This window comes from Anser cygnoides, chromosome 6 (assembly GCF_040182565.1).
Source record: "Anser cygnoides isolate HZ-2024a breed goose chromosome 6, Taihu_goose_T2T_genome, whole genome shotgun sequence".
NCBI classification, from domain to species: Eukaryota; Metazoa; Chordata; class Aves; order Anseriformes; family Anatidae; genus Anser; species Anser cygnoides.
The window spans coordinates 34,206,785-34,228,074 of record NC_089878.1 but is presented as its reverse complement, the minus strand read 5'-3'; the positions used below and the strand labels follow the sequence as shown (position 1 = coordinate 34,228,074).

Sequence of the window (21,290 nt, the reverse complement as noted above, 5' to 3'; positions counted from 1 at the left end):
CTAATGCTGCCAGAGCTACTAAGTTGTACCCACTTCATGCAAAAGATTGGGGTCCAAAGACTTTTTTTTTTTTTTGTGTAATATAAAATTGCAGAAAGTTGTCTGAAAATTACCTCCCTCTGAGTCAAACTGTTAGATTGTTCCCGTGTTTACTTGTTGACTAATAGGAACACTTTACTTCTCAACTTTTTTCATTCCTTATGCATTTGTATTCATCTGCATTCTCTTGTTCTCTATTTACATTGTAAACTGCCTAAAAGCAACACAAGGAGTATGCTCTCCAATGATAATTACTTCTCTTATCACAGATATTCAGGAAAAGTTCACATGCAATCCAACCGTGCTTATAAAAGCTGAACAATTGTGCATCATAGGATGATGATACTGCTGAATTATGGCTGCTGTACAGGACAGTGCCAGATAAAAACAATTTGGGGTTTTACTCCAATTCCTTTGGAGAGATTGAGAACATACTAAGACATTGCCTCTACACATTAAAAAAATCTATTTGTGGTACATCCTGAAACAGCTAAAAGCTTTGCATATGTTTGGAACTGACTTTTGGCCAAAATAGGATGAAAAGATTCAGAAAATTATAACATGCAAAGAGACAAAATGTCCTTTCCTACTGCTCCTGTACTGAAGAAATAAATAAGGGCTGGAAAACATTTAAATGCAAGAAAGTTTTGAAGTATATTATTCATCACTGCAATCCTGCTGGGTCTAGCTGAGTTTTAGCTTTATAGGCTCAATTTTGTAATGTGAGCACAAGACTCCTACAGTAAAAATATCTACAAAGATAATTGACGTACCAATGCATGAAACTACAAAGGGTCTGTAAAGGAATCAGTATTGAAATTTAAATTGATGTATTTGAATTTTGATGAGCGGTACAGCAAAAATGTTTGTGGTACAATGAGGTGGGATAATATTACTTAGAGAGAAATCTTTCACCTTTAGTTTATTGGACTGGGGTCTTGGTCCACAGCCACCTGAAGAGCCGCATCTGGAAAGACTAATAAAATGAAACTTGAGAGCTCACGGCCAGAGACTTTAGTCTTTCAACTCCTTCCCTTGTGAAACATCGATTGGCTTGGCACCTCAATATTGAAAGAAGTCCTAGTCTTTGTTTTCTCAATTGTAAATGCCCCAGTAATTTAGTAAAAAAAAAAAAAAAAAAAAAAAAAAAAAAGCAACAGCCATGTTCTTTTTCAATATCATTCTTAAAACAGACTCAGGAAGAGCACAACTGATAACAAGAGATCACTAATGGAGCTACCAGATTTGTTTTACTTTCTGTATGAACTGTAGTATTTTTTTTTTCACCCTGTGTCCTGCAAGTTCAGAGAAAATGCTCATATTGACAAGGTGAGAAAAAATCCAGCCATGGGATATTTTCAGTAAAGTGCATTACAGTGAGTGCTTGTGTGTTTGATTTAAAGTTTTATAGTGACGAATATAGATATAGTATGAATATAGGTTCTTCTGTCAGAAAAAAGTCATCAGCATACTTTTAGAGCAGTTCTACTACCTCTGTCTTCTGACTTTACTATCAAAGTTTAGCTAGAGTATCATTTGGAAATATTAGGTAATAAATTATAGTCAGCCATGGCACACTAACAATTACACGGTCCAAAACCAAAACTACAGCTAGGCATGCTAACTAGGCAGTGCTCATCCCTTCTGTGCCTTGCTCTCAAGCTGTACAACAAAGACAAGAACTACCATCTCTATGCTTTCTACTTGTCACATCTTTTTGGCCCTTGTCTCATTCTCCTTTTTGGGGTTACGTGAACTCCTGCAACTGGAGCACTCAGCTGCTCTCTCACTCCAGGGCTCCAGCTGTCAGATGTAGCAGTTGTATTAGTGCATGTATAACCCTGAATACCAGGTGATAAAACCAAGAAGAAAGTGAAAAGTCCACATGGTACTTTATATACTAGCTGTGTTTATTTTAGATAAATATGTACTTAGGTAAACATACATGGGCATATGCATTCGAAAGGGACTATTTGCACTTTCTCTGAAAATCTGTCAGATATTCATCTTTCACATTCTAGCAGAGGATAGCTCACAGCCGACAGAATATTCTTCAGAAATCCCTTTCATTATCTGCAAACTGACTCATTATGTTCTATTCATAATTTACTTTGATATTAAAATAAAAATGTTAATGTTCTGAGTATCTCCATTCCTTGCCTGTGTTCCTCAGGAAACTCTAGCAGCCCACAGAAGCCAGATGGTAGCTTGACTTCACAACTGAACTGGTCTAGCTGCTACATGAAGGGATGTTTTTGTGCCCTCCAATCTCAACCTGAAGGGCATGTATTTAGCCCTTCCCTTTGCACTGGCCCTGACCTTTGTCTAACCCTACAATAGAGCCAACTCAAGAAACAAGGCTGTCCTTATTCAAAGATAACTCATCAAAGTGAGAAGTACCAATGCTTGGACAAGGAAGCAAGACCACTGAAAGAATGCATTGAGGGTTGGTGATTTCCCTGAGGGACATGCAGCCAGGTGCAGTAACAGCCAGAGCACGTCCTGCAGCACCTAAGTGAGGGGAGATGGGCAGAACCAAAGATAGTGACCAGGTTGAAACAAGAGTCCACATCATCAGACAAGTTCACGAGACAGGGTGAGACAGGTCCAAAGTCAATCCAGAAGATCAGACTGCAAACCAGCAAACGGTGACAATAACGGAAAACAACATCAGACACAGCCCGGTGACCAACAGGGAGGTCTGTAGGGATGAAGTAGGCCCAAGACTGGGCCAGGAAGTCAGACTGGAACCACACACATTGCACCATAACACAAACAAGGGCTAAGAGCCCAGGGCTTCAATGTGGCTCCTGTGCTCAGGGCAGGGAGTGTGGGGTAGAGTCTCCAGGTGAGGCAGATTAATGCCATTAAGGTCAATTAGTGCACTCTGAGCCCTGACACTACTCCTCTGGATGGGCAACCAAATATGTCTTGGTTGCGACATCAGATTACAACATCAAATCCCACATCTCCACGTTGCCACAGCTGTAGCAGCAAGCTAAAAATACCTGAAAGCCACAATACACGAATAGCAAAAATATTAAAATACTTTGACAGCAAACAAAAAATGTGTGGCTACAGTATACCATGGGGCAAGAATTGGGCCAGATCTGGTAGACACAGCAGTCTTCTTCAAAGCCTGAAGGACTGTGAAAGGTGGGAAGAGAAGGAAAATAGTGACCCCTTGAACAGTTTTATTTTTTTCCATCTGAAAGCCAAAACCCCAACAGGGTGCATCCTTGCCCCTTTTGGGATGAAAAATTCTTCAAAAGGAGTGTGGGAGTAGGGTGAGCTGCACAGCCAACCCTCATTACTTATCGTCATTTCCAGCTGACAGCTACTTGTTAGTCTTGTAGTTCGAGTGTACATTGATTTGATTTACCTATTCATCTCTTTTCTGTCATCTCATTTGCTCTGTTGTGGGCAAGGGCATGACCTGTTCTTATTTGAAGGTTTATGTGCTTTTGCTACAGGAAAGAGAGGGTAACAGAAATGGGAAGAGCATGGCTTCCAATGTTGCTGTGTATGAAAGTCTGGGAGGGGTAAGGCTAATAAGCCACATACTATAGTTATGCTCAGCAGAAAATAGCAGCATGGTGCCTCTCATATAGGGAACTGTGAGCAATTTATTATCCTAAATCAGAAATGGCCTCCTGGCCTGTTCAAAGCTGCAGTGTCCCAGGCAAAGGGGTTATGGTCAAACCCAAGAAGCAATGGACACCATTGATCCCACTGGATTTTTTTCTGGGACAAATATCTGGGGCAGAATCTATGCTTCTGGCTCTGATTACGTGAGATTATAGCACAGAGGTCTTAAAGGTGGGCAGCAGAGCAGGAATGAGACCTCAGGTCAACACTCCTATGGACGTGTGTGGCTGAGAAGACGCTTGAGGGCTTCAAGATGGCGGAGGGGAAGCAGGCTGCAGGGTGAGAGGCATCTGGTACCTTCCCAAGGGAGAGGTTTGCGTGCTAACAGGGCTGCAGGCAGCCACCTAGTATCTTCTGTGGCGCCTCTGGAAACAACAAAAAGCAGAACAAGTAGCATCGACTTCTGTATTTGCCCTTTGGTGGCGGTTTTCCTGGAGAAGTCTGTCTGTGCTGCTGCAGGGACAGCCACCCATGGCCCTCAGTGGCAGTGCCTGCAGGAAGCCATCCCCTCATCATTTTTAACACCATGCTGCCTTTTGTCAGGGTTTCGGTGTTAAAATACTATTTCCGCTGGGGACTCGACAGGAGGCCTTATGCTGTCCTTTCAGGAGAACCTTCAGACGGCAGGGGGGCGGGTGACTGTATTAAAAAAAAAATAAAATATATATTTAAAAAAAGAGAAATAAAATAAATAAAAAAAAAAACACCTCCCGCCCGCTCCACTTCTCCTCGCCGCACAACGGCGAGGCCGCGAGATCGGACGTCGGAGCGGGAGGGCTGCGGTTGTCGCGCCCGCCGCCGCCGCCGCGGGAGGAGGGAGGGGCGGGTCGGCCATCTTGGGCTCGCCGGGCCGGGCGGGGAGGAGGAGGAGGAGGAGGAGGAGGAGGAGGAGGCGCGGCCGCCCTGCGGAAGTGCCCTCGCCCCCTGGAGCCGAGCCGAGCCGAGCCGAGCCGAGCCGGAGCGCGCCCAGGGCTGCCGCCGTCCCCAGCACCGCCGCTACCGAGGAGCATGGCCGGGCGGCTTCCCGCCTGCGTGGTGGACTGCGGCACGGGGTGAGCGGGCGGCTGCTGACAGCTCGGGGGGGAGGCGGGCGCGTTCCCCCCCTGCTGCCGCGGGGGGCGCCGGGGATGCGGGGCCGGGCTGGGCTGGGCTGGGCTGGGCAGGGCTGGACTGGGCTGAGCTGAGCCGGGCCGGGCCGGGGGGGAGCATATCCGCCCGCGGTTCCCTCACGGCGCCCGGCAGCGGGGAGGCCTCCGCCGGCCCTGCCTGGCCGCGCTGTGCCGGCAGGAGCCGGGCAGGAGCCGGGCAGCAGCCCCGAGCCCTCCTGGAGGGGCAGCCTGGGCTCAGGGCCCTGCCTGCAGCCGTCCCCCCTCGGTAGCTTTAACTCGGGGGCCCCCCCGTTATTGTCGCCGCTGTCTGGGTCATTTATTCTCTGTTACTTCTCTCTGTGGAAGGGGATAAAAAAAAAAAAAAGCCTCCCCCGCTAGTGAGCAAGCGCAGAGGAACTTCCTTAGTTTTGTCAAAGCCTCTTCCTGCTTTCAGGCTTTTATACCTTATAAGGCAGTTTTCAGTGTCAAACCTGAACCAAATCCGTTTTAGAAACTCTTCTTTTTATCTAGCAGCAGCCAGGAGGTGAAGAGGATGAATTGCCAGTGATATATAGCCTAAAACCTGTTTTCGGGAGAAAGCCCTTGGGATTCAGCCTCCTTTTCCGCCGTGGCACGGCTTTTGGTGTCTCTGGAGACCTCGGTAGCAAAGCCTCGGAGGTGACTGTGGGAAGGGTCACGCTGTGCCGCTTACAGCAGAGCACTCAGGAAGTGAAAACCGCTCTGCGAGCTGCTCCCTGCATATGGTTTTAAAGATGGAGTGTTTTATTTTAGCTGCTATGCATTGGGGTTTTACTGTGATGAGAAACAGTAGTGTCTGTTCAAAGCTCTTGCTCTTCAGCTACCACTGCGAGTTTCTAGGCTTATCTTTCTGTTTCGCTTCTCATCCATCTTCCTGAAAATAGTGGAAGAAGTTTCTTAGTGAATGCAGTGTAGGTATGGATATTTACACTACCCTTCTGAAAGGGCGTGTTCATTTGAAATCCAGGCACTTGCTTTTTGAAAGCACATCCCTGTCTTCCCTTCAAGCTAATCCATTTGGTGTAGGATGTTAACAAATCGGTTTGTAAGAAGAGCAGGCATGTATGTCTGTTCCATACAAATGTTAAACGTACAGATATTCAAGTCATACCTGTAGTTAGAGCAAGAATTAAAACCTTGAATTCAGTGGGATGGAAGGAAGGTGAGCACAGCAGGACTGAGAGTGTGTAGTTGCGAGTAATGGAAATATACAAGAGTGTAACATGATGTCTGTATGCACTATTTATCTTCCAGAACCAAGATTTGTAATGCACTCTGCCACGTGCCGGTAGAAGCTTCTTTCCATCTTGCGTGCTTGTGCATTACAGGTAGTCCCATTTTAGTAATTCTGTCTTTCTAGGCTTGCAAAATACAGGTCGTGAGCACTGGAGTCAAGAGATTCGCTCAGAGCTTTCAGTGATGCCAAGCAGAAACAGCATGCTAGAATATAGCTGTGTAAGAAACCATGTTGTCTTTTTAATGGGAGAGGTATACTGAGGGACCTTAGAGTTAAAAACAAATCTTCCTGGAGAGGATCGGTACATAAGTACACCATTAACTAACTTAATTGCACAGGGCATACTCTAGCATTCTTTTGTATGATGCTGACCAAATCTTCTGCCTGTTTTATTTACTTATCCTTTTTTCCAGTCATTGTAGAACTCTCTAAGGTAGTATTTTGTCAGTCCGTGTTTATTTGAAAACAACCCAAACAGTTCTGCTCTCACTTCTGTTTCTTAAGCACTTGATAGAGCGAGGTTCTTCTTTCTTCCCTGACGTTCTGCTCCATAAAATTGTGGGCAAAGATGTTTAGTGTTGAAAGCACACCAGAGAGTTCGGCTTGTTGGATTTCATTGATTTAAGTAGATAAAGGTGTGAAGTAGTGAATTAATAAAGGAAAAATCTAATGCCTGAGACAATTAGGAAACAGGTGCTCTAGTGGGATGGGATGTGATAGCATAATCACACAACTTTTTTTTTTTTAATGCAAACCCCATCACGTTTTCTGTGTATAAGCAAGATCACTGCACACAAATGATGTAAGTCTTGTGCTCTGTGCAGACCAGCTGAGGTTTCAGCTACGTTACTGTGTGCTTGCTTTAATTTGGTGAACGAGACAAGTTAGAGCCATTGAAAGCAGGAAAAGAGATTTAGAAAGCATAACCAATACAGTAAGGTTGAAAGAAGCTGTCTTGTTTAGAACAGGCAATACTTGAAAAGTGCACAAGTTATCCAAGTTTTTTTACAGGGAAGAGACAGTCCTTGGACTGTAAATTAATAACCTTAATCAGCAAAAGGGCAGTTGTAGAAGAGATATCAAGGGTGTCTTCCTCCATGTTTTATGCATGTAGCTACAGATTCAGCTGGGTTCAGTTTGTTGACCTGAGTGGTGTACGTTTTTTTGGCCAGCTCGCATCAAGGGGAAGGAGAAGGATGGGGGGGGGGGAGATGGATGAGATGGCTGAGTTGTGCTTTTCAGCACCCGCCTGCACAGCTTAGGCGCGTTTTAAGAACCGCTTTTAAAGCATAAAGGGAACAAAGCACAGAAGAGGTTAGGAAGATCATGTAATACCTGTCGTTTGATGTTTTAACGGTTAGTCAAATGCTTTAGGGATAGTCCAAGTATATGTCGTGTAGCAGGAGCTGGCAAATGGGTGAAGTCAGTGACATGGCAATCAGATTATGGGCGCAGCAAAAATTCTTCCAGAATTACACTTCTTATTTTGAGTGATGCATTCCTCAGAAGTTCTTGTGCGTTCTTTGCTTGACCAAACCTGCTATCTAGAAAATAGGGTAATGAGGGCCTAGTAAGAGCAGGTAAAATACCTAATTGCAGTTTAAAAAAAAAAACAAAAACTACTTATTTGAAGCAGTTTCTTCTTTATTACATAATGAGGTTACAGATGTGGAAATGAAATATCTGAAGAGCTCAGTCAGTTTAGCACAGCTGTTAAAACCAGGATTCTTTCTTTCTGTAATCGATAGTGTTGTCTGGCTTAGTTTTAAGTATATTGCTGCTTCGTTGGGAAATCTGTAAAACAATATTGTAGGTGCTAGTGTCAGGAAGTAGTTGTCCATGGTAATGTTGAATGGGATTTAACTTGGCTAATGTGAACCCCTTTCTCTCCTCTTCGGAGCCGTGAGGTAGTACCTGCGTGCTGTTCTTTTCACATCCTTCAAACACTGGTAGATTTTTATGACGTTCACTGACTCTGTATGCGTTCTGTGAATGATACTTCATATTGAGGGGGGTATAAGGACTATGTGCATTTTAAAATACAAAAAGGAAATAAGTCCATATTATTTATTTCAGGTATATGAACAACGCACCAAAGAAAGAAAAAGCCTCTTAGTCATTTTTTGATCTCAGTAGGCTGGAGTCTCTTACTGTGTGTCTCTTGGGTATTTGAATAGTTCTTGCTGTTCTCTTCTATGGGTGAACATAGAACAGCCTGAAAGTCACGATTAAAAGCTCTTCCTACGCCAATTCAGAATTTAGCTTGATTAGGTTGACATCTAGATTTTAGCTGTATTTCTGTAATTGTTGTGAACGTGTTTTTTTTCTTAGTATGAACTTGCACAACACCGAATTAGCTCATTCGGGATGGCAGATAATTGCAAGTGTTCAAATTAATGGCTCTTCAGTTGAGCTGAAGTAAGTGGCTGTGTAACCTGCTGCAGTTCCAAATGAACTAAGTTCCAACTTAATTTTAGCAAGGAAAATGATTTGAAGGAAAGTGTTTGTGTTTTCCATACTTCAACTTTACATTGTTACAGGCTTTCATGCAGTTTTCTGTGGCTCCCAGGTGGATCTGTTACCAACCAATACTTGACTGTCATCAGCGAGAAGCTTTGTTCTAGTGTACCCCGAATTCTCTTGCATCAGTAGGGTCACGGATGATTGTGATCCCTCTGGGTGAATTGGCTTACATGATTGTGAAGGAAAAAAGGTTGGTCTCCCTTGTTGATTTTTTGGTATCTCCTTTTACATGCCAAGCTAGGCACCTTTTTTATTTCCCTTACACAGGTTACAAAAATAGGTGCGTGTTTTTTTCTTCCTTTATTTTTTTTTCCTGAATACTAGGGGAGAATTAAAGGTTTCGGATCAGACTTGAGAAAGCTGTGCTGTTTGTGGTGGGAGTGCGAGTGTCCCTAGAGTCTCTCAGCTGAGAGCTGGGAAAGCTGAGGCTGCTCAGGATTTCCAAGTCTTGTTTTAAAGCTGCAAACTTTTCTTTGGAATCAGTTGTCTCCTTGAGAGTTTCCTGGGGAGTTTCTGTAACCAGTTTTGCCAAAAACGGAGGAAGGCTTCAGTGTATGAAACCTCAGAGATGCTGGGGCTGTGGCTTGTCTGGTGCGTGCAGCAGAGCAAGCTTTGGGGGGAACTTCTCAACGAATCTTACTGCTAGTTAATCTTCGTGCAACGCTTGTAAACCTTCATGGTCTTAAGTAGACAAAAGTATTTATAGGTTGAGTGTGAAAAGTTGTAACAGGATTGTGTTGTTCTGTTTCTCTTTTGGGTTTTGGCCTGGTAGTGTAAAGGAGTATGAGGTCCATGAGAATCTAATCTTCAGTAGACAGCAAACATACATGAGACAAGCAATCAAGTGCTAGAAAACCAATGTAAGGGGAAGTAACAGCCTGTATTTTGTTTGATCTGCAATTTTTGTAGTTCTCTTAGTTACTTAACATAAGTTTCTTTAAAGTTTATTTTATGCTGGGCCTTGAGAAGATTTTTCTTTCCTAACGTTTGGGGTGTGGGCTATTTCCACAGATTTTCAAATCCTAGCTTCTACGGAGTATGAATTGTTTCAGCACTGTGATTTTCTAACAGTTAACGTTTCCATCAGATGTCTTGTTGTGATTGTTCATGGGTTCTAGTCTTCGTGAAAACTGTTGGTATTGGGATGAATTTTCTCTATTTTGTGTTATCCGAGAAGTAATTTTTCAGAACGGAAAGCATGAATGAAATCATTCCTTAATGGAATATGGAAAAACATTCTTCCAGGATTTTCAGAATATCTTTTGCTTGCCAGTAAATGAGTGGTCAGGGACGGAGGAGGAAATGCTTCATCCTTGACATGAAAAAAGGTGTTGTGCTAGATTGAGTTTTGTGGCTTAAAAATATATATCTTCAATAATTGAGAAAAGGTTCTGTGGACCTATGATTGACCAGGTTTCTTAAGTAATTCTAGTACATCACAGTCCATGTTGTAACGCTATAAACACACGTTATGTCCATTACAATCTGTATTCCTTTACACACACAGATGGCTGTATATTCCTCTCTCTCTGTAGGAATGCCATTATAGGAGTCAGTTTACATGTTATTTGAAGGCCTGTCAGAAGCCATTCAAGATTCGTGACACCTTTTGGTCCTTCTTTTTGCTTTCCTTGCCCTGCTTCCCACTTAAGCTTGATATTTAAAAAAAAAAAAAAACAAAATGGGAGGGGGGAAGGAATACGTTTCTGAGCAGAGGACAAAACTGCTTGCATCCATGGGCAGGATCTGTGAAGCTGCTGATAAATGAGCCCCCTTTTATGTACAGCACAGCTCCTGGTCGGGCGTGCGTGGGAAGCTCGCGCAGCAATTGAGAGCAGAGCACGGCCCTGGCGGTGGCGGCGGCTTTGGGGAAGGTGTGGGTGGCACAGAGCAGGCTCTCTGCTCCCTTCTTGGTTGCTTATTATTACCTGGTGTGAATGCTTTGCCCAGAAAGGATGTTGATTGAATGAGTGTGATGCATGTTTGAGCATCTGAATTAGTTGAAAATACAGATTCCGTGAATTCAGAAGTGCTGTACTAGTTCCTGAGTAGCAATCCATCTTCTGTATTATTTCACAGGCACAAGACCAGCTGCAGTTTCTCGTTTAGTTCATGCAGTGTAAAAGTTTCAATGTTTCATCATTGCTGACTTTCTTTGAAAAAAATGCAAAAAGGCTTTGATTTCCAACAAAACTTCTTTTTAATTTTGGGCGTTCTTCATTTAAAGACTTTAAGGAGAAAACCATAAATCTGAAGGTAAAATAACTAAGGTCTTAGTTGGTTCCCAATGAAATCCTGACCTCCTTCCTGCTTTGCTTAGAAAAAGGAATGTTTACAACTTCATTTTTTTAATTGTTGAACTAAAATATATGTAGGTGTGCAGATCTAATAGATCCTTGGGTAGATCCTTAAAAATACCAGTTTGAATGCAGGCTTAGAAGTGCCCATATCAGGGTTATTTTAACCATCAAAATGAAGCATCTGTCCTTTCCAAGTGCTACTGCTGATGTTGCCTTAACCTTCTGCAAAGGAATGAGTTGCCAAGGAGGATTATATCCAAGTTGAACAAGTTCATCGTTTCATCCACTGGCTTTCTGTAGGTCACAATGTCAGTCTTTTTTTCTCTCCCTCTTCTCTTTGACCTGAGCGTGACTTTGCATTTTTAAGCCTAGATGTGGAAAAACTAGGTAAATCTAGATATTGTTTTTCTCTGCATAGCTCTCTTGTGGTCACTGCGAGTGTCTGCAGCTGTGTGCTGGATGTGTTATGTCGTGATCAGTCTGTAGAGAACAAGATGCAGGCAGGAGGCTGTCCACTCTATTTTGATTGCGCCCTGCTGTCAGTGAATGAATCCAAATTTTAATAATTTAGTTGATGCAGTATCTCATCAATTTTTCAATATCCGCTTTTCTGTCGTGACTTGCCTTAGATTTCTCGTGCCGTTTATCGTCTGCAAGAACTCTCGCAACGTGACTTGCTTAATGAGATCTTTTATTACACCAAAATTCAGTGATAGATTTTCAGCCCCAGCTTAGTAGGGCACATTTTTCTACAAGCAACTCTTTCTAATTTGAAGTCATCTTTTAATAGAAGTGCGGTGTGACAAGGTATGTATGTAAACTGGTAATTTTATACAAGCGTATCCTTTTCAGAAAGCGCTCATCCACCTGCTGAAGAGGTGGCCAGTACTGGGCAGGTGGGAAGCGTGAGCTGCCAGCAGGGCTCCTGGTCTCCTCTCCATGGTTTGCCAGTCCCTTTGGGCTCATCTTGCCGTCTGCTGAGAAATCACCGGTGCAGCTGGGGTGACAGCACGCAGCTGTCCGTTCAGGGCTGCAGCTCTCAGGTACAGCTGTAGTGCCAATAGCAAGCAGAAATGATCTTCTCTCTTTTAATCTGGAGTAACTCTTTACACTTTTAGCCAATGCATTGCGTTTGCTTGGGAAAAACCACCAAGTTCACTCAGGTTTATGCATGCTGTGGCTCCATCTGGATCACGGCTCGAAGGTTTTGCCAATCCCATATCTGTGAGCCTGCTGCTGCGGTGTGTTGGTCACCGGCATCCCCAGCGTGAGGTTTTGTTTGATGGGAAATCGTGTCTTTGTTGATTAAATTGGTCCCCTTTTGTTTCAGCTGTCAAATATTAGGTATACTAATCTATTCTTTTCTTTCAGTACGTCTGCGTGGTGTTCAGCTTATTTTGGACAAAGGGTGTACAAAGTGGCCAAGTTAATCTCCCTCTCATAAAAAGTAATTTACAGTGTAAGGAATCAGTTGTGATGACTTCCGGACGTGGGGTATTGTTTCCTTTTACTTGGACATCCTACATGGAGGAGTCAGACTCTATAGAAAGTGCTCAGAGAGCAAATTAAATATAAATTAAAAAGAAATCTGTATAGGTTGGTGTTGTGTGGGTGTGGTGTAACACAGAGGCACTGTTAAAATGCTTGTTAAAAATGATTTAATATAAAAGTCTCGAAGGAAGCAGCGAGGAAAAAGAGAGCATTCTGCTTTTGCCAACACAAACTGCTTTCATTATGCAAAGATAATATCCAAGGCTGTTTGCCTCTCTGACTTTGAGGAAAATGTATTCAAAGCAAAGCTAACTCCGTTCTGTGCTAAAGGACATGTCAGCATTAAATATCTGAGAGGGATTTTACAAATAGAAATAAAATTGACTAGGACTACAAGTTTAGACGTTATTAACATCAGAGTGCCTGACCTTGGATTTTGTTAGCCTTAGACATTTAAATAGGGGTGGCTTTCAGGTATGCTGCTCATGAGTCACTCGTAACCTAAGGTCTCTTGCTAATAAATGCGTCTTATCTTCCTGCTGACTTCAGGAGGGGAGAACTTTTAGAGTCAAGCTCTCAGTGCTGTTGGGTTTTTTAATTTAAATTAAAGATGCAAGTGAACATGGAGCAATCTTGAATGTAGATTCTCTTCTGCTCTGCCCAAGTATTAGGAAAAATTCTGCCCAAACGTTAGGAAAATAGGAGCTGTGCAATGTGGTAGCTTTGAGCTTTGTCTTCTCCCCAGGCTGCTGTTAATAAGATTCTCCAGGTGCCAGTTTTCAAATGCAGCTGACCTTATTGTGAGTATTCTGTAGTGCCTGCTGCTGCCTGCGCTCCTCTTACACACCTGGAGGCTTCTGTCCATTTGCGGCCATGACTTGGCAGTTTTTATTGTGCTTTAAGCTAGATTTTACTGGTGAGCATTGCAATGGTATGTGTACTTTGAGTTGCAGGTGTAGCTGCTAAGAAAAAGCAGAGCTGTGTTTTTGTCGAAGATTCTTTATTCAGATACTTTAAAAGATGTTAACCTTTCTTAGGGTTTTTTTTTCCCTTTCAGGAAACAGAAACGCTTCTAACAAACATTTATTTCAAGCTGCTTTTGACATTGCGCTTCTTTAATTTTTGACATTACCTTTCAAATTGCATACCACTTCAATCTGCGTCTGTTCTGTTTTACTGTGTCGGTTACAGCATATGGCAAAGAAGTATCAGTTGTCAAGGTGACTTTTTTCTTCAAGTGCCTTGATGCAATATTCCACCTGAGAAGTAAGGAAATAGCTTCAAAGACGTGCTAATGCTGTTAATTCCAAGGCCGAGGTTGCAAACTGCCAAATCTGTCTCTGGTGCCCAGGGTTCCCATACATACTTGAGAGTACTTTTACCATCACTTGATGTACTAACCAGGATCTAAGAGCATTTCTAATCCTGTGTGCTTTTTCCATTTGTAGAGCTAAGTCTTTGGCTTTCAATGTTGAGTGCCTGAAACGTTTTTGATCAACGGGTGTTTTAAAAACTTTTCATCTAAGCAGCTGCTATTTAAAAAAAAAAAAAAAGAAAAAAAAAACAACAAAAAAAACAACCAAACAAAAACTAATAATGTGTGAAAGATGATCCCTATTAGCTAAAGATATAAAATAATATGAAGGGCATGACTCATTCCAAAGTCTTCTGTTATCTTGTGTTTTATCAAGGACATCTGAAAAGAGTTAGTAAACTAATTCATTCAAGGAAGCCCCATTTTCCTAATATAATCAGTTCCTTCAGGGGCTTCTGATGATCTGCTGCTGCTTAAGCAATTTACACCTGCTGGAGCATGGGACCTCTTTTTAAGGGGGCGGGATGGATTTCCTCTGTTTCACCATCAATTTCCCATTATTTCTCTTCATGGGGAATTTAAGAAGCAAATGTTCCCTAGGTGGTTTTTTTTTCTCTCCCCAGTCTCATCTGTTTTTTGAGAAGTCTGAATGGAGAAAAACAAACGTAAAGGCTTGTTCAGGCTTTTCAGTCAGGTGAAGCTCCACATCTAAAAGCTATGGGTTTATCCGTGTTGGAAAAGTTTTCCACTTCTTTTTAAGGCAGTTTTGTTATCAAAAGATATAAGACAGTAAAACCACCATATCTATCTTATAAATTATGTCAGTGCAGAATTCACCAGTTAAAACAGGAAAGGATATCATTCCCTTTGAAGTTTGTTACCCTCTAGTTTTTTGAGGTTGTGCAGTCTCTGCTCAAGTGAAGCGGGACCCCTTGCGTTTTTCTCCACCAGCAGCTTATCTGGTGGCATGGACAGACTGTCTGTAAGGAGTTGGAGGCTGATGGGTGGGATCCCTTTCCTTTCTGGTTAAAAAATTGCTGTTTTTGTCATTTGATGTATTTCATGCCCTTTGGAATATTTTAGCACATGCCTGCCTGTATGTCCCGTAGAACTGGGTCACGTTCTCAGCTTTTCTGTAGTGCCTTCTTCAACCTGCTCATGTAATTACTCTTTTCCTAGAATGAGGGTAATTTTGCCAGAAGAGAATTTTGCTGTTGTGTGCACACCTGCAAGAAAGGATTTACGCACTTCGGTGACCTGAAGTGGCATCTGTGCTATCCTGCATACTTCAACAGTGGCCTGCTGTGAAACGATGAAATCATAAAATCACAAGATAACCTTTTTTTTTTTTTAACATCTTGAGCCATTCATAATGATGCCACTTACTTAATAATGCTAATGTAAATGTGAAAATCAGTAATGCTTGGAACCTAATAAGTTGGAATATGAAAGGAAAGCACTGTTTTGTGCAGTTGTTTTATCTATTTTTCTGTAAGAATTAGTTACGCAGCACAGTGTGTCAAGCTACGATGGAGGATATCTGCATAAACAAAGCTTATTTCAGCGAGCAGATTGGTGTGCAGATACTAAAATGCTCCTTGCTGGTGTTCAGGTAGCATGTGTGGAGAGTTTACTTCTGTGGGGTCCTGGGAGAAGTTTGTTAGGTTGGATTTTAATCGAGAAAGTGCACTTGGGAGCGCACGATCGTTTTGACTCCCATTGGCAGTGTAACTTGCAAAATTCAGTTTCTTGCAGGAAGCAATGTGATGTCTTTGAGGTATCCATATCTCTACTGTCACAGAATAAAATCCTTTAGCAGCCTTTGCAGCAGGGATCAGAACGCTACCCGTGCCTCCGCTCTGCTCGCGCTTGGCAAACTCCGTGTGTCTTTGCACAGCAGCGGAAGGTGTAGGGTTCAGCTTGTATGGGGCCACCCCATTTCTCATCTGTTTCTCGGTAGTTAAATGTGTTATCCGAGAAACAGTTGTCCCCCTATTCCTCAGGCTTCTGCTAAAATTGCAGTTGTGTTAGAATTCGGGTGTATAATTTGGGTGAACATAAGCAGAATGACACTCATTGTGGACAGAAGAGAAATGGAGGAAAGGCACGTGGTCAGGGTTTGTGGTTTGCAGATGGAGGTTTTTAATGACGTGCTCATTAGAAGTTCTTGCTTTAAGTGCTGTTTCCTCTTAGCTCTAAAATCGTCTGCGTGACTGATATGCAAGTAACCTTCCAGTGAACTTACTGCTTTCATGGCCTAGCCTTAGAAACATCCATTGTAGGTGAGAGAGTACACAGAAGAAATCCCATTAGTGCAGGTGAGAGCTTTGTGAAGGGCCTTTCGCCTGTCCTTGCAGAAATCTCTCATGCGGAGTAGCGCAGAACTACTTCTTAATTTCAGGGGGTGAGTTTGAGGTGGGTGGGACCCGAGCGATGCTCCTGCTTTGATGGTTAAGGTGTAGATGAGTAGGGTCAAGTGAGAAGGAACTGCCAGTAGCTTCTGAATGTCCCCCCCAATGGCACGTTCGTGGTTGTCACAGCATCTGCCCAGGCCAGCGGGTGCCGCGTGAGGCCCTGCTGGGCTTCTGGAGGAGTAGCAGGGAAGTCCCTAGGGAATGTCAGAGCAGCGTACGTGCACGTGGATGGGCTGTGTGGGGGGGTGGTGTCTGTATGTGCACGTGTGCACATGGCTTTGTGGACTGGGGTTGGGTATTTTGTAGTTCATCTTCTAAAGGCAGCCTGAAAGTCATTATCCGACATCTTTTAATCTTTTTTTCTCCTTTTTCCTTAAGCGAGCTAATAGGGCTGCAGAAACACGTCAGGTAGCTGAAGGTCATCTGCGGGATGGAGGCTGAGTGCAGGTTTCCACCTTTGGGGTCTTGTAAATCAGTTCTGTCTTGCAGATTTCAATAGAAGTCCGTGTAGCTGATGTTTGTCCTTGTCTGTACCGCGCTTTGCTCTTTTACTGCCAAGTGCCTCAAATTCGGTGTGGGAAAGCTGAGTTCGTGTCTCGTCAAGTGATGTGTGCCTGCCTTTTCCACGGACGTCACTCCTGTCACCTCTCAGTGCGTGCTGCAAGCAAACGAAGCCATGGTTTACAGGGGAAGTGCAATCCAGCGTTGGTGCTGCCTTGTGATATCTTAATGTCAGGAGGTTTTTCAGGAGTGCCAGAAGACACTGGATTGCTACCCTGAATAAGGCAGGGCGTGCCTCATTCCCCCGTGAATCATCCATTAGTCAGGCACGCTCTGCTCTGCTCTGTGTGAATTGCTCTGTGGAAATCAGAGACTTGGAAAATCCAGCTTGCCCAAGGTATCGTTTTTTTCAGAAGATTTGAGCAATTTACTTCAAGCGGCTGGTAGAACAGAACTCACCAATCTGAACAGTACTCTTTGCAAAAGTCAGTCATTAAAAAGGCTTTTATTAGACTGTACGCTTGGAGAACTGCAGTTTTGTATTAACTTTCATAGTTTTAACTTAACCAGTTTCACACTCTGTTTTCATTCAAGAGCGTCTTTTGCCTCTTGGCTAGGAAAAGGAAGTCTGCCACTCAGTCCTCTGCAGCCCCAGGCTGTGGGATGGTGCCAGGGGAAGCTGCAGGAGGTGAGGAGGGTGGGTTATTTCCCCGACCCACAGCTGGGCATGGTGGCGCTCCCCATGCGGAGCAGAGCCTGGCTGGGAAGCTTGGATATACTAGAAACACGAAGCACTGCGTTGGAGACCACGTTGGAGAGCTGCTTTAAGGCTTTAATGTTCCGACACCAGAAGCCACGTGGGTTTTTCTTTGTCCTTTTTCGGAAACCTAAAAACTGGGCTTTTTTTCCATGAGTCAGGAGACTCTTCTCTGCTGAGTAGGCCATAGTATTTTTAGATATGCTGATTTTATGTCTGAATACAGTCTTTTTATTTAAAATACGTCTTTCATTTGGCTGGTTTTCTTCCTGCCCGCTGGATGCTTGCATACCGGGCAGTTTCCAACACCACAAGCAACTAAACAGCGTGTTACCTGCAACAGTTTAACTTCTGTTTTTTTCCAATACGTCACTTAAAGAAAGCTAAGCTGGACTATTGCTTGAGGAGGCACTTCTGATCTAGTGGCTTATGTAGCCATCAGAGTCCAAAGTTCCTCTGTAGGTTCGGCTTTAAAATCCTACGTGCCACAGCTTCTGATTTGCATGGGAAGGTGGAGAGAGTGAGTCAATATTTGCTGGGTTTATAATTAATTTTCATTTGGAACTGAAAGCTGTATTCTGCATTAGCTGGTTATAGAGGCATCAACTTGTGGGATTCTTACTTGAGATTTCTTAGGAACTAGTTATCTAAGGGAAAAAAGCAAAACTTTTCATATAACTCAGGACAGGCAACTCTGATTTTGCAGACTCAAGTTACAGTATATAATGCTGGTCTCTGTGTGAAGTGTACGTTTCTTTCTGGTGTTTAACTTCTTTTCTCTTCCATTAAGTATTTTATTTAGCCTTTTTTCTTCAGTAAACATTGCAGTTGATCAATATGAAGTCAAGATTTTTGCACGGTTACCTCTGTTGCAGTGGGTTATAGACAAGATGGGCTTTATAGCTTTTAAAACACTCTTGCAAAGCGTTTTTGGTTTTAGATGAGGTCCTGTGCTAAGCACTTTGTTAAAGGGGAACTTACCTTCCTGTTCATTAGGATAACCCTTCTGGCCCAGTGCTAACGTGCCCAGTTGGTGTCAGCAGCAGGAGTTGTGTAGGTGGTGGTGAACACGTGAGCAGCCCGGGAGCCACTGTGTCGTCAGCATCGCAGCAAAACACTCCTCTAGCCTGTTACTGTATGCGTTGCCTGGCATTTTGCTGTGTTGTTGACACGGATTTATGGGTTATTAAAGTTAGCGCTGCCTCGTGGTGCCTAGGATGTGCCAGGTTTGTACGGCACCGCTGAAAGTTGTGGCGGTGCTGCTGCAGGGCCTCCAGCTCCTGCTGCTGGTGCCAGGGCACTTGGGGCAGCTGTGGGGCTGCATGGGGAAAACGCAGTCTCTGTTAGATCTGTGTGTGTTAACCTTGGCTGTAGGCTGTAACCCAAAATGCAGTGTGTGTGTTGCTTCACACACATTAGGATTTGCCTGTGCTGTTCTTTCATAACGCTTCTCGCAGCAGCATAGATTTGCTACTGTGGATTTCATTGACTTTTTTCCATGAACACCTCGGTAATTTTGTCAGATTTCTTATTTCATCACGGTAAGTGATATCCATAGCATGTTCTGGAAATCAGGTGGGCACAGGTGTGTAGTTCTCTTCCTCTTGTTCTCCTTAGTCTTATTAAACGCATCAAGAATATTTTCCATTTATTAACTTCTGTTAAACCACTGTCACTGGTAGCACCTATGGCAGGAGTGGCAGGAGAGGCTTGTGGTTGTCAGTCCTGCCTCAAGTCTAGTCTGGCTGGCAGCTTGTGGCCAAGGGAATTTTTTCCCCTATGGTTAGCAGTTGCAAAAATACTTCCACCACTAACATTTATTCTGGAAAATACACTATAGGATTCCTGCTGATCGCTGAGCGGGGAAGAACAACTGCCGCAACTCTGAATTTTACTCCTAAATATTGATAAACTGAATTACTTAGTGCTTGGTAGTGCTGTTTCACTTGAGTGTAAATGAGCAACAATACTTCCTTTGTAGTAGGAGGCATTGGTTCATCTCTTTTAAAAGGGCTTTGTAGTTTTTAACGAACACACCTCTCCTCCCAGATCAAAAAAGACTAATTTCCCCCTTTTTTAAAAAAAAAATCTTTAGTACATCTTTAATATTTATTACAAGAAATACTATAACCTACGCTTTTTTTTTTTTTTTGCTTTAATAGGTATACGAAGCTCGGATATGCCGGTAACACTGAACCACAGTTCATTATTCCCTCATGTAAGTATATGTTACATGTGAGAGTTGTAAGAGTTGCTACGATCCATTGAAGTTCTGGGCATGTGCTATGTAAAAGGGCAGTTAAAACCAAGCAAATAGAAAAGACCCGTGCCTGATGACAGAGCGGTTACATGACTTTTTTTGCTCTGGATGCTCAGTTCAGAAAGATAAATTCATTAAAATAGCATACTATGATGGCTTCAATTTCCAAGAAATTAACTTCAAATATTAAATAATAGCATGGCTATATTTGCTTTTTAGGAGGTTCTTCTTCTGTTAGTTAATAGATTAGATAAAACTTCAGGTGATCGTAAATAGGAAAAAAAATAATAATAAAAAAAAAATATTACCCTTCCCAGGTATTATTCAGTATTACAGCTTGTGTTTATTTTACTTGCAAAACATTAAATTAAGAAACACATGCTTTCAAATGTAAAACTATTTATTTATTCACTCCCTGCCTTCTGAAATGTTTCTGCCACATGAAGGGATGTGGCTTTCGTCTGGAGAGTGGAGCTCAGTCAGCTTCCCTTCAAAATACTTCGCCTTCTGCACCACTTGGTGTTTTGTCAGTGTTCATGTGCATTGGGGCCAAAGTAATCAAGTATTGCATCCTGGTAGAAAGGAGTAATTAGTACACCCAGTTTTCCTTGTAAATACAACAGGAAAAGAGCTGGAAGTAACAGTGCTTAGTCGCTGTAGAAAAGAATTTCTGGTAGTTCAGGCTCTGTTTTTTTGTTGTTTTTGTTTTTTCGGGGTACAAAATGTGCGTCAAAGCCATTTTCATGGGAAGCTAGTGTTAAATCGCTTAATGCGTTCTCCTGTTGTCATACATGTGAGAGAATCCTTGCAATCTCTTCTAGATTGACTTCTAATAGGTGGTTCTCAATTCATTTGTTTTTTCCAAATATCACGTGGTTAATTCTGGCATATAAAATATAACTTACAATTTAATTTAGTCTTTTGCACGCAAACTCTTATCTAAACATTAGATTTACTGATCTATATGAAAAACCTCACATTGCTCTTTCTGCTTCCTAGCCAAGTTTAATTTTAAAAAATAGACAAATTATTAATTTCATATAATTAGGGTTTGCATGCTTTTTTCTGCATATTCAGACTTGGTTTATTTCATTTGAAAATTACTTTCTTGTTACAAAAGCAAAGAGGTATTCTGACACTTGAAGTCAGCTGTCAGATAATTCAGCAGAGAAATTTATACAACAGGGATGTTTTTAAAATAGAGGAGGAATATGAGATTTCTTGATAGCTTTTTATATAGGATATGTTTAAAAAAAGGCACTTGAGTTTAAATTCTCCTACAGCTCACTGAAAACAGATTATGGTAGTAGTTAGTTTCAAAGTAAAATCTTATTAAAAAAAACAGTGGGTCTTTTCAAGGTACTTTGGTATCTTTATTTTTTCATAATATTCACAGTTAAGAAATATTTTGGTTTCTCCTTTTGATTTCCAGGAATTGTTGTTGCATTTTATCAATTCGAAGTTTCTTTTTTTAAAAAAAAAAAAGCTTGCTGAGGAACAGGTTGTAGCAGCATTCCTTCTCCCTTGTTCACTTTCTGCTTATCTTACTCACTGCTAGGATTAACAAATTTTTATTTCTCACTCTTTTATATTGTGTTCTTGGCTTAATTCTGTCTTCTGCTTCTGTAGAGATGACAAATGCTTGCGTGAAAAGTGAAATGAAATTATGTTGGGTTAA

At 42.3% G+C, this 21,290-nt stretch overlaps 1 protein-coding gene across 1 annotated transcript in view; it reads left to right on the top strand.

The window, feature by feature from the left end:
• The first annotated feature begins 4,545 nt into the window (after window positions 1–4,545).
• Window positions 4,546–21,290, top strand: part of ACTR3 (actin related protein 3) — a 29,858-nt gene continuing 13,113 nt past the window's right edge. The window contains exons 1-2 of the mRNA XM_048079614.2: window positions 4,546–4,739; window positions 19,515–19,570. Of these exons, the coding sequence (XP_047935571.1) occupies window positions 4,696–4,739; window positions 19,515–19,570 (100 nt within the window). The 5' untranslated portion in view covers window positions 4,546–4,695. The remainder of the gene's footprint in view (window positions 4,740–19,514; window positions 19,571–21,290) is intronic.